General features: G+C 50.7%; 1 protein-coding gene across 2 annotated transcripts in view; it reads right to left on the reverse strand.

Annotated features, from left to right (window-relative positions):
* The window catches only part of step (cytohesin steppke), a 455,937-nt gene that overhangs the window by 340,202 nt on the left and 98,812 nt on the right, over positions 1 to 16,923 (reverse strand). Inside the window, exon 1 of one of the 2 annotated variants that reach the window (XM_069333886.1) lies at positions 11,900 to 13,625. The exons of the other annotated variant lie outside the window; for it this stretch is intronic. Coding sequence (XP_069189987.1) covers positions 11,900 to 11,948 — 49 coding nt within the window. The 5' untranslated portion in view covers positions 11,949 to 13,625. Of the gene's footprint in view, positions 1 to 11,899; positions 13,626 to 16,923 lie in introns of those variants that run through there. 2 annotated transcript variants of the gene reach the window in all.

Genomic DNA, 16,923 nt, shown 5'->3' on the forward strand with positions numbered 1-16,923 from the left:
CCATGCACCACACAGCCACGCACCACACAGCCATGCACCACACAGCCACGCACCACACAGCCATGCACCACACAGCCATGCACCACACAGCCATGCACCACACAGCCACGCACCCCACAGCCATGCACCACACAGCCACGCACCACACAGCCATGCACCACACAGCCACGCACCACACAGCCATGCACCACACAGCCACGCACCACACAGCCATGCACCACACAGCCATGCACCACACAGCCATGCACCACACAGCCACGCACCACACAGCCACGCACCACACAGCCACGCACCACACAGCCACGCACCACACAGCCACGCACCACACAGCCATGCACCACACAGCCATGCACCACACAGCCATGCACCACACAGCCATGCACCACACAGCCATGCACCACACAGCCATGCACCACAGCCATGCACCACAGGCCAGGTACTCCGCGGCCACACCCACGACCAACATCAATACACAGGGAGCTTCACGGTCCGCCACACCACCAGCCTTCCCACATCTGATTCCCCCAATGGGAAAGAGGTGAGGGGAAGGAAGGGGTGATGTGTGTGGGGAAGGAAGGGGTGATGTGTGTGGGGAAGGAAGGGGTGATGTGTGGGGGGAAGGAAGGGGTGATGTGTGGGGGGAAGGAAGGGGTGATGTGTGGGGGGAAGGAAGGGGTGATGTGTGGGGGGAAGGAAGGGGTGGTGTGTGGGGGGAAGGAAGGGGTGATGTGTGGGGGGAAGGAAGGGGTGATGTGTGGGGGGAAGGAAGGGGTGATGTGTGGGGGGAAGGAAGGGGTGATGTGTGGGGGGAAGGAAGGGGTGATGTGTGGGGGGAAGGAAGGGGTGATGTGTGGGGGGAAGGAAGGGGTGATGTGTGGGGGGAAGGAAGGGGTGATGTGTGGGGGGAAGGAAGGGGTGGTGTGTGGGGGGAAGGAAGGGGTGATGTGTGGGGGGAAGGAAGGGGTGATGTGTGGGGGGAAGGAAGGGGTGATGTGTGGGTGGAAGGAAGGGTGATGTGTGGGGGAAGGAAGGGGTGATGTGTGTGGGGAAGGAAGGGGTGATGTGTGTGGGGAAGGAAGGGGTGATGTGTGGGGGGAAGGAAGGGGTGATGTGTGGGGGGAAGGAAGGGGTGATGTGTGGGGGGAAGGAAGGGGTGGTGTGTGGGGGGAAGGAAGGGGTGGTGTGTGGGGGGAATGAAGGGGTGGTGTGTGTGGGGAAGGAAGGGGTGATGTGTGGGGGAAGGAAGGGGTGATGTGTGGGGGAAGGAAGGGGTGATGTGTGGGGGAAGGAAGGGGTGATGTGTGGGGGAAGGAAGGGGTGATGTGTGGGGGAAGGAAGGGGTGATGTGTGGGGAAGGGCAGGGGAAAGGGTTAGGAAAAGGGATTAAGAAAGTAGTTAAAAAGGCAGTAAAAAGTAACAGTTTAACGACCCATTTATATATAACGTCTCCGACACCTGACAAAGAGGTAATTAACAACACAAACAAGGTACACACATCTCAACTCATCAACAGGAAGGAACATATCACACCAGCAGAGGACGGAATACACTTAGTCTGTCTCTTATCCTTTAAAAGAGCAGAGGATCTTCAAGTAAAACTCCCTGCCAGGTCGTTAGAAAAAACATCATTGTTCCAACTGAAGGAAGGGACCAGTTATCCATTCCGTTTTCCTGTGAAAACTAGTCAAGGCTTGACTTGTGAGAGTTTGGTCCACCAGGCTGTTGCTTGGAGCGGCCGAGGCCAGGCTTGACTTGTGGGAGTTTGGTCCACCTGGCTGTTGCTTGGAGCGGCCCGAGGCCAGGCTTGACTTGTGGGAGTTTGGTCCACCAGGCTGTTGCTTGGAGCGGCCCGAGGCCAGGCTTGACTTGTGAGAGTTTGGTCCACCAGACTGTTGCTTGGAGCGGCCCGAGGCCAGGCTTGACTTGTGAGAGTTTGGTCCACTAGGCTGTTGCTTCGAGCGGCCCGAGGCCAGGCTTGACTTGTGAGAGTTTGGTCCACCAGGCTGTTGCTTGGAGCTGCCCGAGGCCAGGCTTGACTTGTGAGAGTTTGGTCCACCAGGCTGTTGCTTGGAGAGGCCCGAGGCCAGGCTTGACTTGTGAGAGTTTGGTCCACCAGGCTGTTGCTTGGAGCGGCCCGAGGCCAGGCTTGACTTGTGAGAGTTTGGTCCACCAGGCTGTTGCTTGGAGAGGCCCGAGGCCAGGCTTGACTTGTGAGAGTTTGGTCCACCAGGCTGTTGCTTGGAGAGGCCCGAGGCCAGGCTTGACTTGTGAGAGTTTGGTCCACCAGGCTGTTGCTTGGAGCGGCCCGAGGCCAGGCTTGACTTGTGAGAGTTTGGTCCACCAGGCTGTTGCTTGGAGAGGCCCGAGGCCAGGCTTGACTTGTGAGAGTTTGGTCCACCAGGCTGTTGCTTGGAGAGGCCCGAGGCCAGGCTTGACTTGTGAGAGTTTGGTCCACCAGGCTGTTGCTTGGAGAGGCCCGAGGCCAGGCTTGACTTGTGAGAGTTTGGTCCACCAGGCTGTTGCTTGGAGCGGCCCGAGGCCAGGCTTGACTTGTGAGAGTTTGGTCCACCAGACTGTTGCTTGGAGAGGCCCGAGGCCAGGCTTGACTTGTGAGAGTTTGGTCCACCAGGCTGTTGCTTGCAGCGGCCCGAGGCCAGGCTTGACTTGTGAGAGTTTGGTCCACCAGGCTGTTGCTTGGAGCGGCCCCCTACTGGACATTGTAGTAGCCACAGACAGCATGCCCATGCCCTCTGCATCTGTCCCTCTGCCCTTTGCACCAGGCCCAGACTCGTCGAATTCCATATTCATAAAGAGTGCAAAACACCACTATCACAGGCCCTACACATATTTTGGAGACGGAGCCTAGATACTGGCGTCATCCTCGACGTAAAGCAGCGGTGATCGCGCCAATACACAAAGGAGGTAGTAGAGCAGATGCACAAAATTATAGACCAATAGCTCCTTCAGGCACAAAAATCTTTGAAAGAGTGCTAAGAAAGATCACCAGGTAGACACCCTCTCTCTCCCTCCATCACCAGGTGTACACACACACACACACACACACACACACACACACACACACACACACACACACACACACACACACACACACACACACACACACACACACTTTCCCATCACCAGGTGTACACGTACACACACACACACACACACACACACACACACACACACACACACACACAAACACACTTTCCCATCACCAGGTGTACACACACACACAAACACACTTTCCCATCACCAGGTGTACACACACACACACACACACTTTCCCATCACCAGGAACACACACACACACTCCCACCATCACCAGGTACACACTCACCCTGCCAATCTCCAGGCCAGATTCCTCCAGACAAGAAGGGGGATGGTGGGGGGGGGGGGGATCAGAGGCTCTCAACAATACGCCCGTCAGTCGCAAAACCAAACAGGCGGAAAGAAGGAAAAATAAAGGTATTCCGGCACACCATGGGCGCTTTCCTGTGGGCCTATAGGCCTAGGCGCCCCCATGTCCTCCATGCTAGGGATCCCCATGACAGCAGCATGAACCAGCCGGAACCAGGCCTAGTATGGCTGGATTTAGAGCGCGCCAGGAGTCACCTTTCCTCAACCAAGCCTAGGCCTCTAGAATAGTAGAGTATTCAGCCTGTTCAAAGTAGGCTAGGCTACCGAAATTAAACTGCGACAACAAATCACTCCTTTACCAATGACTATGAGCGAGAAAATACCAATTCTTAACTAAGATACTTACCATTTACTTAAGACACCTACCTACGTTAGTGAGGCGCAACACATGTAGGGCTGAGACATAACTGTGTGAGTGTTGTGGGAGTGTTGTGTGTGTTGTGGGAGTGTTGTGTGTGTGTTGTGGGAGAGGGGCGGCACTACTCTCCCAGCCACTCTTATGTCTCACTCTTGCAAAACAACTTCCTGGTGAGTTATGGCGGGGCTCCCTTCACAGTTCCCACGGTGACGGAATCTTGTGGGCTAGGTAGGTGTGTAGGCGCCTAGATTGTCTAGGTAGGTGTGTAGGCACCAAGATTGTCTAGGTAGGTGTGTAGGCACCAAGATTGTCTAGGTAGGTGTGTAGGCACCAAGATTGTCTAGGTAGGTGTGTAGGCACCAAGATTGTCTAGGTAGGTGTGTAGGCACCAAGATTGTCTAGGTAGGTGTGTAGGCACCAAGATTGTCTAGGTAGGTGTGTAGGCACCAAGATTGTCTAGGTAGGTGTGTAGGCACCAAGATTGTCTAGGTAGGTGTGTAGGCACCAAGATTGTCTAGGTAGGTGTGTAGGCACCAAGATTGTCTAGGTAGGTGTGTAGGCACCAAGATTGTCTAGGTAGGTGTGTAGGCACCAAGATTGTCTAGGTAGGTGTGTAGGCACCAAGATTGTCTAGGTAGGTGTGTAGGCACCAAGATTGTCTAGGTAGGTGTGCTGCCACCAAGATTGTCTAGGTAGGTGTGCAGGCGCCTAGATTGTCTAGGTAGGTGTGCAGGCGCCTAGATTGTCTAGGTAGGTGTGCAGGCGCCTAGATTGTCTAGGTAGGTGTGCAGGCGCCTAGATTGTCTAGGTAGGTGTGCAGGCGCCTAGATTGTCTAGGTAGGTGTGCTGCCACCAAGATTGTCTAGGTAGGTGTGCAGGCGCCTAGATTGTCTAGGTAGGTGTGCAGGCGCCTAGATTGTCTAGGTAGGTGTGCTGCCACCAAGATTGTCTAGGTAGGTGTGCAGGCGCCTAGATTGTCTAGGTAGGTGTGCTGCCACCAAGACTGTCTAGGTAGGTGTGTAGGCACCAAGACTGCCTAGGCAGGTGTGCTGCAGCTAACACAGCCTAGTGTGCTGACATCAAAAGTACTGGGCGAATCCAAGTCAAGTTAATCCTCTAATTGGTGTTCGGCTGCACCGATTTTCGTCACATTACGATGCGCTTATGAGTCTCTTACCCGAACAATTTCAGCCCTAAAGCGACTGGTAGGGAATATTTGATTTAGGATGTGGCTCGATATGAGAATAGATTTAATTTCCTTACCACTAAAATACACGGTTTCATAGACGCCACTGGGCAGGATTCGAACCTGAAGCGTACAGTGACAATGTTACAGCTAAACCCACTACCCACTCATCCAGCCGACCCTTGGGAGACTAGTATATGCTAGTATTAAGAAATATTTTCGTCTTGAAGTGATGCGCCTCAGCTATTTCGAAGCCAATTTTGTCCAGGGTTATAAACAGCGGAGGAACTGCAGCTTCAAAGACAGCTCACACTGGCAACAGCTGTGTAGTGACAGTTGTGTGTTGGGGAGGAGGAAACAGCAACCTGAGGGGGGGGGGGGGGGAGAGGAGGGAAAAGTAATTGGGTCAGGGTAGGAAAGCTCAGCCGAAGGGAGGGGTGGGGGGAGGGGAGGGGAAGAACGACTAGAGAGAAAAAGCAGAGCAACACACACACACACACACACACACACACACACACACACACACACACACACACAGGAGTCACAATTCTTCAGGAGTCAGAGAAGGAAAAAGACTTGGGGGTTGATATCACGCCAGACCTGTCTCCTGCAGCACATATCAAGCGGATAACATCAGCGGCATATGCCAGGCTGGCCAACATACGAACGGCATTCAGAAACTTGTGTAAAGAATCATTCAGAACTTTGTATACCACATATGTCAGGCCAATCCTGGAGTATGCAGCCCCAGCATGGAGTCCATATCTAGTCAAGGATAAGACTAAACTGGAAAAGGTTCAAAGGTTTGCCACCAGACTAGTACCCGAGCTGAGAGGTATGAGCTACGAGGAGAGACTACGGGAATTAAACCTCACTTCGCTGGAAGACAGAAGAGTTAGGGGGGACATGATCACCACATTCAAGATTCTGAAGGGAATTGATAGGGTAGATAAAGACAGTCTATTTAACACAAGGGGAACACGCACAAGGGGACACAGGTGGAAACTGAGTGCCCAAATGAGCCACAGAGATATTAGAAAGAACTTTTTTAGTGTCAGAGTGGTTGACAAATGGAATGCATTAGGGGGTGATGTGGTGGAGGCTGACTCCATACACAGTTTCAAATGTAGATATGACAGAGCCCGATAGGCTCAGGAATCTGTACACCTGTTGATTGACGGTTGAGAGGCGGGACCAAAGAGCCAGAGCTCAACCCCCGCAAACACAACTAGGTGAGTACACACACACACACACACACACACACACACACACACACACACACACACACACACACACACACACACACACACACACACACACACACATTTACAATGGTAACCACTATAAATTAGTTTCCTTCTGTCCTCCATGGACAGGGTTAGAGATCTGTCAGATGTCATCTACATATGTTCATGCAAGAAGTGCTGAATCAACTGAGTGTTGGTGGATACGTGGGTCTACAGGGCACTACAAGCAACAGCCTGTTGGACCAAGTTATCCCAAGTCGAGCCTGGCCCCAGCCCGGGTTCGGGGAGTAGAAAAACCTCCAAGAGACCCTCTGCAGGTGTGCTTCAAAAAATAATGTAGCGAGGGGGAATTACTACACTATACAATAGTGCAGTAATTCCCCCACTACACTATACAATAGTGTAGTGGGGAATTGTGTAAAACCCTGATTTGTGTCTCGGAGAGGCTGCAGGATCCCAGTAAGGTCAGTAGAATTTCCGGCTGCAATTCTTTTAACCATGTCGGAGAGCTCAGTCGATTAAGGCAGCGTCTGGGAGCCTCTCAGACGTAGGTTCGAACCTTCGTCACGGCCCTTGTTGATTTGATCATTTAGTAGTGTAGCGAGTTATTGAGCACTCGGCCACAGATGATTGTAAAAGCGGTGTGAGGAACAGTGGTAACAAGAGCTGAGTCAAACACGGGTTATCTTGAGATGATTTCGGGGCTTAGCGTCCCCGCGGCCCGGTCCTCGACCAGGCCTCCTTTTTGTTACACACCCTCAGGAAGCAGCCCGTAGCAGCTGTCTAACTCCCAGGTACCTATTTACTGCTAGGTAACAAGGGCATCAGGGTGAAAGAAACATTTTGAACCACTTGTCTCCGCCTCCACCGGGGATCGAACCCAGAACCTCAGGACTACGAATCCAAAGCACTGTCCACTTAGCTGTCAGGCGCCCTTAGCCTCAGGGTAGTAGCAGTAATATCAGGACTATACCTGTAGGAGGTTTTGAGAGTTCTTCTACTCCCCGAGCCCGGCCTGAGGCCAGGCTTGACTTGTGATAACTTGGTCCACCAGGCTGTTGCTTGGAGCGGCCCGAGGCCAGGCTTGACTTGTGATAACTTGGTCCACCAGGCTGTTGCTTGGAGCGGCCCGAGGCCAGACTTGACTTGTGATAACTTGGTCCACCAGGCTGTTGCTTGGAGCGGCCCGAGGCCAGGCTTGACTTGTGATAACTTGGTCCACCAGGCTGTTGCTTGGAGCGGCCCGAGGCCAGGCTTGACTTGTGATAACTTGGTCCACCAGGCTGTTGCTTGGAGCGGCCCGAGGCCAGGCTTGACTTGTGAGAGTTTGGTCCACCAGGCTGTTGCTTGGAGCGGCCCGAGGCCAGGCTTGACTTGTGATAACTTGGTCCACCAGGCTGTTGCTTGGAGCGGCCCGAGGCCAGGCTTGACTTGTGATAACTTGGTCCACCAGGCTGTTGCTTGGAGCGGCCCGAGGCCAGGCTTGACTTGTGATAACTTGGTCCACCAGGCTGTTGCTTGGAGCGGCCCGCACAAGTATCAAAATAAACAGCCGCTTCAACAGGCATACAAAAAAACAAAAGTACTAAAACCAATACGACCAGCAGCACCAATAAACCTTTTTGTGTGTAGGGATATTCTTGCGCGGGACTCAAGTCTCTGGCTGGCCGGCTTAGTTGATCTTGAGGTTATCTTGAGATGATTTCCGGGCTTTAGTCCCCCCGCGGCCCGGTCCTCGACCAGGCCTCCACCCCCAGGAAGCAGCCCGTAACAGCTGACTAACACCCAGGTACCTATTTTACTGCTAGGTAACAGGGGCATAGGGTGAAAGAAACTCTGCCCATTGTTTCTCGCCGGCGCCCGGGATCGAACCCGGGACGACAGGATCACAAGTCCAGCGTGCTGTCCGCTCGGCCGACCGGCTCCCTTGCCCTAACTTGACAGGATCCCCCCCCCCCCGCCCCGCCCGTGGTGGTTGTAGTGTTAATAATTCTCACGCCGTCTGAAGTGTCGTAACCTGTATATCTTAACCCAATGACGTTGACACCAATGTTACATTAACAATCATTCCAATCATGGAATGTGTTAACCTACCCAGACTTTGTGCCCCTGGAGAGTGGGGACCTGCTGCATGGGTAACAGCTTCTCCCCCCCCCCTCCCCGTATCGACCTACCAGGCAGAAACAGATGGACAAAGTTTTTTTCACCCTATGCCCCTGTTACCTAGCAGTAAATATGTACCTGGGAGTTAGTCAGCTGTCACGGGCTGCTTCCTGGCGTGTGTGTGTGGTGTGGAAAAAAAGTAGTTAGTAAACAGTTGAGAGGCGGGCCAAAAGAGTTAAGCTCAACCCCCGCAAAACACAACTAGGTGAATACACACACACATAACATAAGAACATAAGAACAAAGGTAACTGCAGAAGGCCTATTGGCCCATACGAGGCAGCTCCTATTTATAACAACCCAATTCCACACATATACATGTCCAACCCATGCTTGAAACAATCGAGGGACCCCACCTCCACAATGTTACGCGGTAATTGGTTCCACAAATCAACAACCCTGTTACTGAACAAGTATTTACCCAAGTCTTTCCTAAATCTAAACTTATCCAATCACACACACACACACACACACACACACACACACACACACACACACACACACACACACACACACACACACACACACACACACACACACACGTATAAAATGTTCTTATCCTTCTCACTTCTTTATCTCTATCATACGCGTGCACACCTGGAAACAAAAATACAATACAATATAATATATACTATTGTATTAAACGCATGTACTATTGTACATGTATATACTATATACAATAATATATAATATTGTATACAAACGGATAACAACAGACCACAACTACGCAGGCTAGCGTTCAATCCTTTACAGTGTAAGCCGTATATAAGTGGGTAATAGCCACCTTGCACTCCAAACCCATTGCCATCACCACAGGAGGGCGTGAGCGTGTACTGGTGTGGGATCGAACTCGCCACGCCCCCACACAAGCTTCCCATAAAAGGCGCTTCCCCTCACAGTCTGTTGAATCACCACCACAACGACCGCATGTATAAACCCTGGGCCTCCCTTTACCCACACCACCTTACCTTGACGTTACCTTGAGATGTTTTCGGGGCTTAGCGTCCCCGCGGCCCGGTCCTCGACCAGGCCTCCACCCCCAGGAAGCAGCCCGTGACAGCTGACTAAGTCCCAGGTACCTATTTACTGCTAGGTGAACAGGGGCATCAGGGTGAAAGACACTGCCCATGTGTTTCAGCCTCCGCCGGGGATCAAAACCCGGAACCTTAGGACTCCGAATCCCGAGCGCTGTCCACTCAGCCGTCAGGCCCCCTCCAGGCCTCTCAATAAGGCCTGCACGGTCTTAACCTTTTGTGCCTTGTGGCCTACACGACACAAAAGTCATCTTCAATAGGATCTCTCTTACTCCTTGCAAGACAGAACCTGAGCGCTCTCCGAACTGCTCTTAGGGAATTCTGTGGTCCCGGGTTCGATCCCGGGCGCTGGCGAGAAATAATGGGCAGTTTCTTTCACCCTGATGCGCCTGTTACCTAGCAGTAAATAGGTACCTGGGAGTTAGCCAGCTGTCACGGGCTGCTTCCTGGGGGTGGAGGCCTGGTCGAGGACCGGGCCGCGGGGACACTAAGCCCCGAAATCATCTCAAGATAACCTCAAGATCACATTACCCGCGTGGAAGAACGAAAGTAGGTCGTATAGGATTATGCGAAGCCCTCGGTGTTGGGGCAGATCCATACATATGTATATGCAACTGAAAACTCACACCCCAGAAGTGACTCGAACCCATACTGCCAGGAGCAACGCAACTGGTATGTACAGGACGCCTTAATCCACTTGACCATCAGTTTTCAGTTGCATATAGTCCTGGGGACCATTCAGGCTTGTTCGCATATGTATATGTATTGAGATTGAAGCCTCTGCACCACTTCTCTCAATACGGTCGGAAACCCTTGGCCCCACGAGCCAAAAAAAAAAAAAGTCAAACGTTTTCTCAAGTAGTTTGATTCCAAGCTCAATGGAAAATGAAGAGACCCAAAAGCCGAACATCTGTTCCAGAACCAGGCGCCAGATTCACGAAGCAGTTACACAAGCACTTACGAACGTGCACATCTTTCCTCAATCTTTGACGGCTTTGGTTACATTTATAAAACAGTTTACAAGCATGAAAACTTGCCAATCAACTGTTGTTATTGTTATAAACAGCCTCCTGGTGCTTCGGAGCTCATTAACTGTTTAATAATTGTAAACAAAGCCGCCAAAGATTGAGAAAAGATGGACAGGTTCGTAAGTGCTTGCGTAACTGCTTCGTGAATCTGGCTCCTGAACATTGCGATCGCCTTGAACCCTCAGAGTAACCAAAGGGCACGGGGAAATAACCTTTAACAACCTTCAACTTTTCACTATCATCTCATTCAATTGAATCATCGGTAATTGAACTCTGATCTGCAAATTACGAGGCCGTCGTTATGGGGGCCAGTTTGATACCAGATGGTTCAAGTGAATGATATAGCATCACCCTGATACTTGCGGTTTATACGCCACGAATGTGGACCAGTTACGCAAGCACTTACGAATCTGGGGCTAGATTCACTGAGCAGTTACGCGAGCACTTACGAACCTGGGGCCAGATTCACTGAGCAGTTACGCGAGCACTTACGAACCTGGGGCCAGATTCCCTAAGCAGTTACGCAAGCACATACGAACCTGGGGTCAGATTCACTTAGCAGTTACGCAAGCACATACGAACCTGTACATCATTTCTCAATCTTTGGCAGCTTTGTTTACAATTACTAAACAGTTAATGAGCTCCGAAGCACCAGGAGGCTGTTTATAGCAATAACAACAGTTGACTGGCAAGTTTTCATGCTTGTAAACTGTTTAATAAATGTAACCAAAGCCGTCAAAGATTGAGGAAAGATGTACACGTTCGTAAGTACTTGCGAAACTGCTTCGTGAATCTAGCCCCAGGGTCGTAAGTACTTGCTTAACTGCTTCGTGAATCTAGTCCCAGGGTCGTAAGTACTTGCGTAACTGCTTCGTGAATCTGGCCCCAGGGTCGTAAGTACTTGCGTAACTGCTTCGTGAATCTGGCCCCAGGGTCGTAAGTACTTGCGTAACTGCTTCGTGAATCTAGCCCCAGGGTCGTAAGTACTTGCGTAACTGCTTCGTGAATCTAGCCCCAGGGTCGTAAGTACTTGCGTAACTGCTTCGTGAATCTAGCCCCAGGGTCGTAAGTACTTGCGTAACTGCTTCGTGAATCTAGCCCCAGGGTCGTAAGTACTTGCGTAACTGCTTCGTGAATCTAGCCCCAGGGTCGTAAGTACTTGCGTAACTGCTTCGTGAATCTAGCCCCAGGGTCGTAAGTACTTGCGTAACTGCTTCGTGAATCTGGCCCCAGGGTCGTAAGTACTTGCGTAACTGCTTCGTGAATCTGGCCCCAGGGTCGTAAGTACTTGCGTAACTGCTTCGTGAATCTAGCCCCAGGGTCGTAAGTACTTGCGTAACTGCTTCGTGAATCTGGCCCCTGTTGGCTACCAAAGACTGGGCCGCCATAGCAGTCAGTATAACACCATTAACTGACAACAAACACTTCCTCACCACCCCTAAAGCTTCCAGTTGTACTTACATTTATTGACAGTGTTTTCCATGCTTGCCGCGGCGTCCAGACTTGGCATCTTGCGGAAGACACGAGCACCAGGCGCAGCAGAGGCAGGCGCAGCAGAGGCAGGCGCAGCAGAGGCAGGCGGCAGCAGAGGCAGGCGCAGCAGAGGCAGGCGGCAGCAGAGGCAGGCGCAGCAGAGGCAGGCGGCAGCAATATTAGTCAGGTTGTGGCTGGCGAACACTGCTCCAGAAGGTGTTTTCCTTGGTGCAGGGAGGAAGGAGCCTGGTCGACGACCGGGCCGCGGGGACGCTAAGCCCCGGAACAACTCCCAAGGTAACTCCAAAGGTACTACCAGGCTCCCCACAGGTCTGGCCAACGTCTCAGTGTCATATTGATCGTCATCAATAAACTATTCGCATATTAGATAGATGTATGACAAAGTAAAGTCGTCAAGTCGTAAAGTATGACAACGTTTGCCCACTGCACTATTGCCTCGTTGTAAACAAAACTTTTCACGTGTGCTAACCTTCAATTAGCACGATTTTCTGCACTCAATACACTATAAACGTGCGTAAATTGTGGCTTGTAAAGTATTCACCTCTGCCACTACACAGCTGACACTCGCGTATCCACCAACCATCACTCTCCACACCCAACACTGGCATCACTCAACACTGATACCACCACAAACTGGAACATTCCACGGCAAACTTTGTGTGCCAGGGTGACGTGCAGGTGAGAGAGAGCACTAGCAACTGTTGCTAACGTTGCCTTCCTTGTGGTGGAGCAACTGTTGCTAACGTTCCCTTCCTTGTGGTGGAGCAACTGTTGCTAACGTTGCCTTCCTTGTGGTGGAGGGAATCACTAATGTTGTTTAACAGCGTGGCTCAAGCAGGGGGTCTAGGACACTGACCCACCACCGACAAGACCCACCTTTTTCTCACCAGTATTTTCATCTCTAAACAAAAAACCACCGTCACGCCATCCAGGTAACTGGCCGTAAACTCCGTCCTTAGTGAACTACTTCCACCTTCACTCAAATTACAAAAGCACTTTACAGCAGATGAGAGAAGAACACCGGGTGTGTACGGTTGGTTCCTGGTAGAATAAGACGTCCCCTGAGACTGCAGACTTGGGGCTAAGGGCACACCACCAGGTCACCACCATCAACACCCGCTCCAGGAATGCCGCATTACAAATATTCTTCAAATCAATATAGGTGACTTGGGCGAAGGAGGAGGACGGTGGCTCCACATGGCGTCGGGCAGGCCAGGCCAGGCCAGGCAGCAGCAGCAGGAGGCAGGTCAGGCAGCAGCAGCAGGAGGCAGGTCAGGCAGCAGCAGGAGGCAGGCCAGGCAGGCAGCAGCAGGAGGCAGGTCCCTCCTGCAGGACCTGTCCTACTGACCAGCGTAAAGTGATCTTGGTGTAACTTGCCTTACGGCTTCCGCTACTTCCCGACACACACACAGACCGGCCACCTTGTTCACGCTTTACAACTTCCCTACCCGTCCACGGCACTTAAAAACACAGGTAACACAGGTTAGGGATTTAAATTTCACTCTTAACGCCACAGACACCATTAACCGAGTCTGACTCCCTTCTATACCAGCACCTTGAAGCACAGTTATCGCGTTGTAACGTCACATTAATCCAGTAAGTGATGGAAGGGTTGCGTGGAGGTGGAGGTAGTGTGCGAGCGAGGGGGAGAGAGAGACACAGCACACCACCTCCCTCCCTGCACGTCAAGCACACACTGAGGTCCGGAGCCGCCGGGGCCGCCCCTCTCTCATCACCCAACCCAGTTACCAGTTTCTCAATAAACAAGTTTCCCCCCCCCCCCCAGTCTCGCCTCTCTTGATCATTGTATATAACACTTCCCGAAAACTCCCCACAGCCCCGCTCCTGGGCCAGGTAAGTTCACTACGGGATCACCATAGCCGATGCTACTTGCAACGTTTTGTTCCCAGTAGCTGAATCTTAAACAACATTAAAATCTCTTACCGTTCAAACATCAGTTTAAGCGTTCAACACTTTCTTAAAACGGCTTTAGCTCGTCAAAGCTCGTCCTTAGCCAAGTCAAATTACATAAACAAATTATAAACCGCTTAGCGTATAAACCAAATCATTACATACAAGAATAAACCCAGCCTCACACACACCAGGTTCCCTAATTGTCACAGACAATAAATGCGTTAATAAAATTCCCCGAAGCGGGACACACATGAGAATGTGGAAAGGCATTTGTGAACATTCCCACCCTCCTCCCCTACCCTTCCATTCATTCCTTCCCTACCCATCTACCACCCTACCTAAAAACTTGCCCAAACACTTACCTACCACCACCACCACCTTGCCTACCTCTACACCCTACCAACAACATCTGCTCTTCACGCCAAAGACCAAATATATTCCTTTAAGCGTAATATTCGGGAAAAGTAGAATTATTTTAAGCTCTAAAATCCAATTCCATTCTACAGATTCAATAAGCGCATGTTGGTTTGAAAAGGCGAGGAACAAGAGCTGAAGCTCGACCCTGAACGCCTAAATACGCGAGTGCACATCAAAGCGCGCGCATACACAACTAGGTGACTACATGCATGGATACCAATGGTAACCTTAACTCAGGGGGGAGGGGGGGGGAGACATCCGCGGGGTACCTGGGTGATGGGAAGGTTGTGCTGGAAGTGAGGGTCACAACCACACTCACTCTCACTCTCTAACACACACACGCACACACTCTCACCCCCCCCCCCCGGTGATGTGGTGGAGGCTGACTCCATACACAGTTTCAAGTGTAGATATGATAGAGCCCAGTAGGCTCAGGAACCTGTACACCAGTTGATTGACAGTTGAGAGGCGGGACCAAAGAGCCAGAGCCCAACCCCCGCAAGCACAATTAGGTGAGTACACACACACACGCCAGACCTGTCTCCTACAGCACATATCAAGAGGATAACATCAGCGGCATATGCCAGGCTGGCTAACATAAGAACGGCATTCAGAAACTTGTGTAAAGAATCATTCAGAACTTTGTATACCACATATGTCAGGCCAATCCTGGAGTATGCAGCCCCAGCATGGTGTCCATATCTAGTCAAGGATAAGACTAAACTGGAAAAGGTTCAAAGGTTTGCCACCAGACTAGTACCCGAGCTGAGAGGTATAAGCTACGAGGAGAGACTACGGGAATTAAACCTCACTTCGCTGGAAGACAGAAGAGTTAGGGGGACATGATCACCACATTCAAGATTCTGAAGGGAATTGATAGGGTAGATAAAGACAGGTTATTTAACACAAGGGGCACACGCACTAGGGGACACAGGTGGAAACTGAGTGCCCAAATGAGCCACAGAGATATTAGAAAGAACTTTTTTAGTGTCAGAGTGGTTGACAAATGGAATGCATTAGGAAGTGATGTGGTGGAGGCTGACTCCATACACAGTTTCAAGTGTATATATGATGGAGCCCAATAGGCTCAGGAACCTGTATACCTGTTGATTGACAGTTGAGAGGCGGGACCAAAGAGCCAGAGCTCAACCCCCGCAAGCACAACTAGGTGAGTACAACTAGGTGAGTACACACACACACACACACACACACACACACACACACAATGTGTGTGTCTAAAGGGACAGTACACAATGAAGGGGAACAGCCTACCTGTAACGATTCGAGAAAGAGACCTGGGAGTGGATGTGACACCTAATCTAACTCCTGAGGCACATATAAATAGGATAACGACAGCAGCGTACTCTACACTGGCGAAAATTAGAACTTCATTCAGAAACCTAAATGAGGAAGCTTTTAGGGCGCTTTACACTGCCTACGTGAGACCCGTCTTAGAGTATGCCGCGCCATCATGGAGCCCCCACCTGAAGAAACACATAAAGAAACTGGAGAAGGTTCAGAGGTTTGCGACGAGGCTTGTCCCAGAGCTACGAGGGATGGGATATGAAGAGCGGCTGAAGGAACTGAACCTTACGACACTAGAGAAAAGAAGGGAGAGAGGAGATATGATAGGGACATATAAAATACTCAGGGGAATTGACAAAGTGGAAATAGATGAAATGTTCACACGTAATAATAACAGAACGAGGGGACATGGGTGGAAACTGGAAACTCAGATGAGTCACAGAGATGTTAGGAAGTTTTCTTTTAGCGTGAGAGTAGTAGAAAAATGGAATGCACTTGGGGAACAGGTTGTGGAAGCAAATACTATTCATACTTTTAAAACTAGGTATGATAGGGAAATGGGACAGGAGTCATTGCTGTAAACAACCGATAGCTAGAAAGGCGGGATCCAAGAGTCAATGCTCGATCCTGCAAGCACATATAGGTGAGTACATATAGGTGAGTACACACACACACACACAACGGGGCCTTTGCGGCTGAGTGGACAGCGCTCGAAAGACGTAGTCGTAAGGGCTCGGGATCGATCCCCGGCGGAGGCGGAAACAAATGGGCAGTTTCTCTTTCACCCTGATGCTCCTATTCACCTTGCGTAACTGCTTCGTGAATCTGGCCCCTGTCACCCAGGCTGTTGGAATCTTCAGTTTGTTCAAACAAGAAAAGGGAAAGATTCAGAGACATGTCTTAGATGTATCATCATGATAGATCTTGACCAAATTAACGTGATAAGACCTCAAGAAACATTATCGAAGCATTGAGAACATGTGGGAAGACTTGGGGCCAGATTCACGAAGCAGTTACGCAAGCACTTACGAACGTGTACATCTTTCCTCAATCTTTGGCGGCTTTGGTTACATTTATTAAACAGTTTACAAGCATGAAAACTTGCCAATCAACCAACCCGTCCTCGACTCAAGTCCATTACATCCAGCGGTCGCCCCCACAGACGCATTCATAAATTTTAACTTGCAGTTCATTCAAAACAAGAATTTTCTCAAATATAAATTAGTATTACAATATATTAGCATATTGTGCATATATAGGCATAGGTTAGGTTAGGTGTTTAGGTTCGGTTGGCGATTATTGGCATTTGTAGTACGTGGGTGAAGCATTTATAGCGTTGTGGTTCGAACAAAACT

The sequence above is a fragment of the Procambarus clarkii genome, chromosome 4, assembly GCF_040958095.1.
Source record: "Procambarus clarkii isolate CNS0578487 chromosome 4, FALCON_Pclarkii_2.0, whole genome shotgun sequence".
Lineage (NCBI taxonomy): Eukaryota > Metazoa > Arthropoda > Malacostraca > Decapoda > Cambaridae > Procambarus > Procambarus clarkii.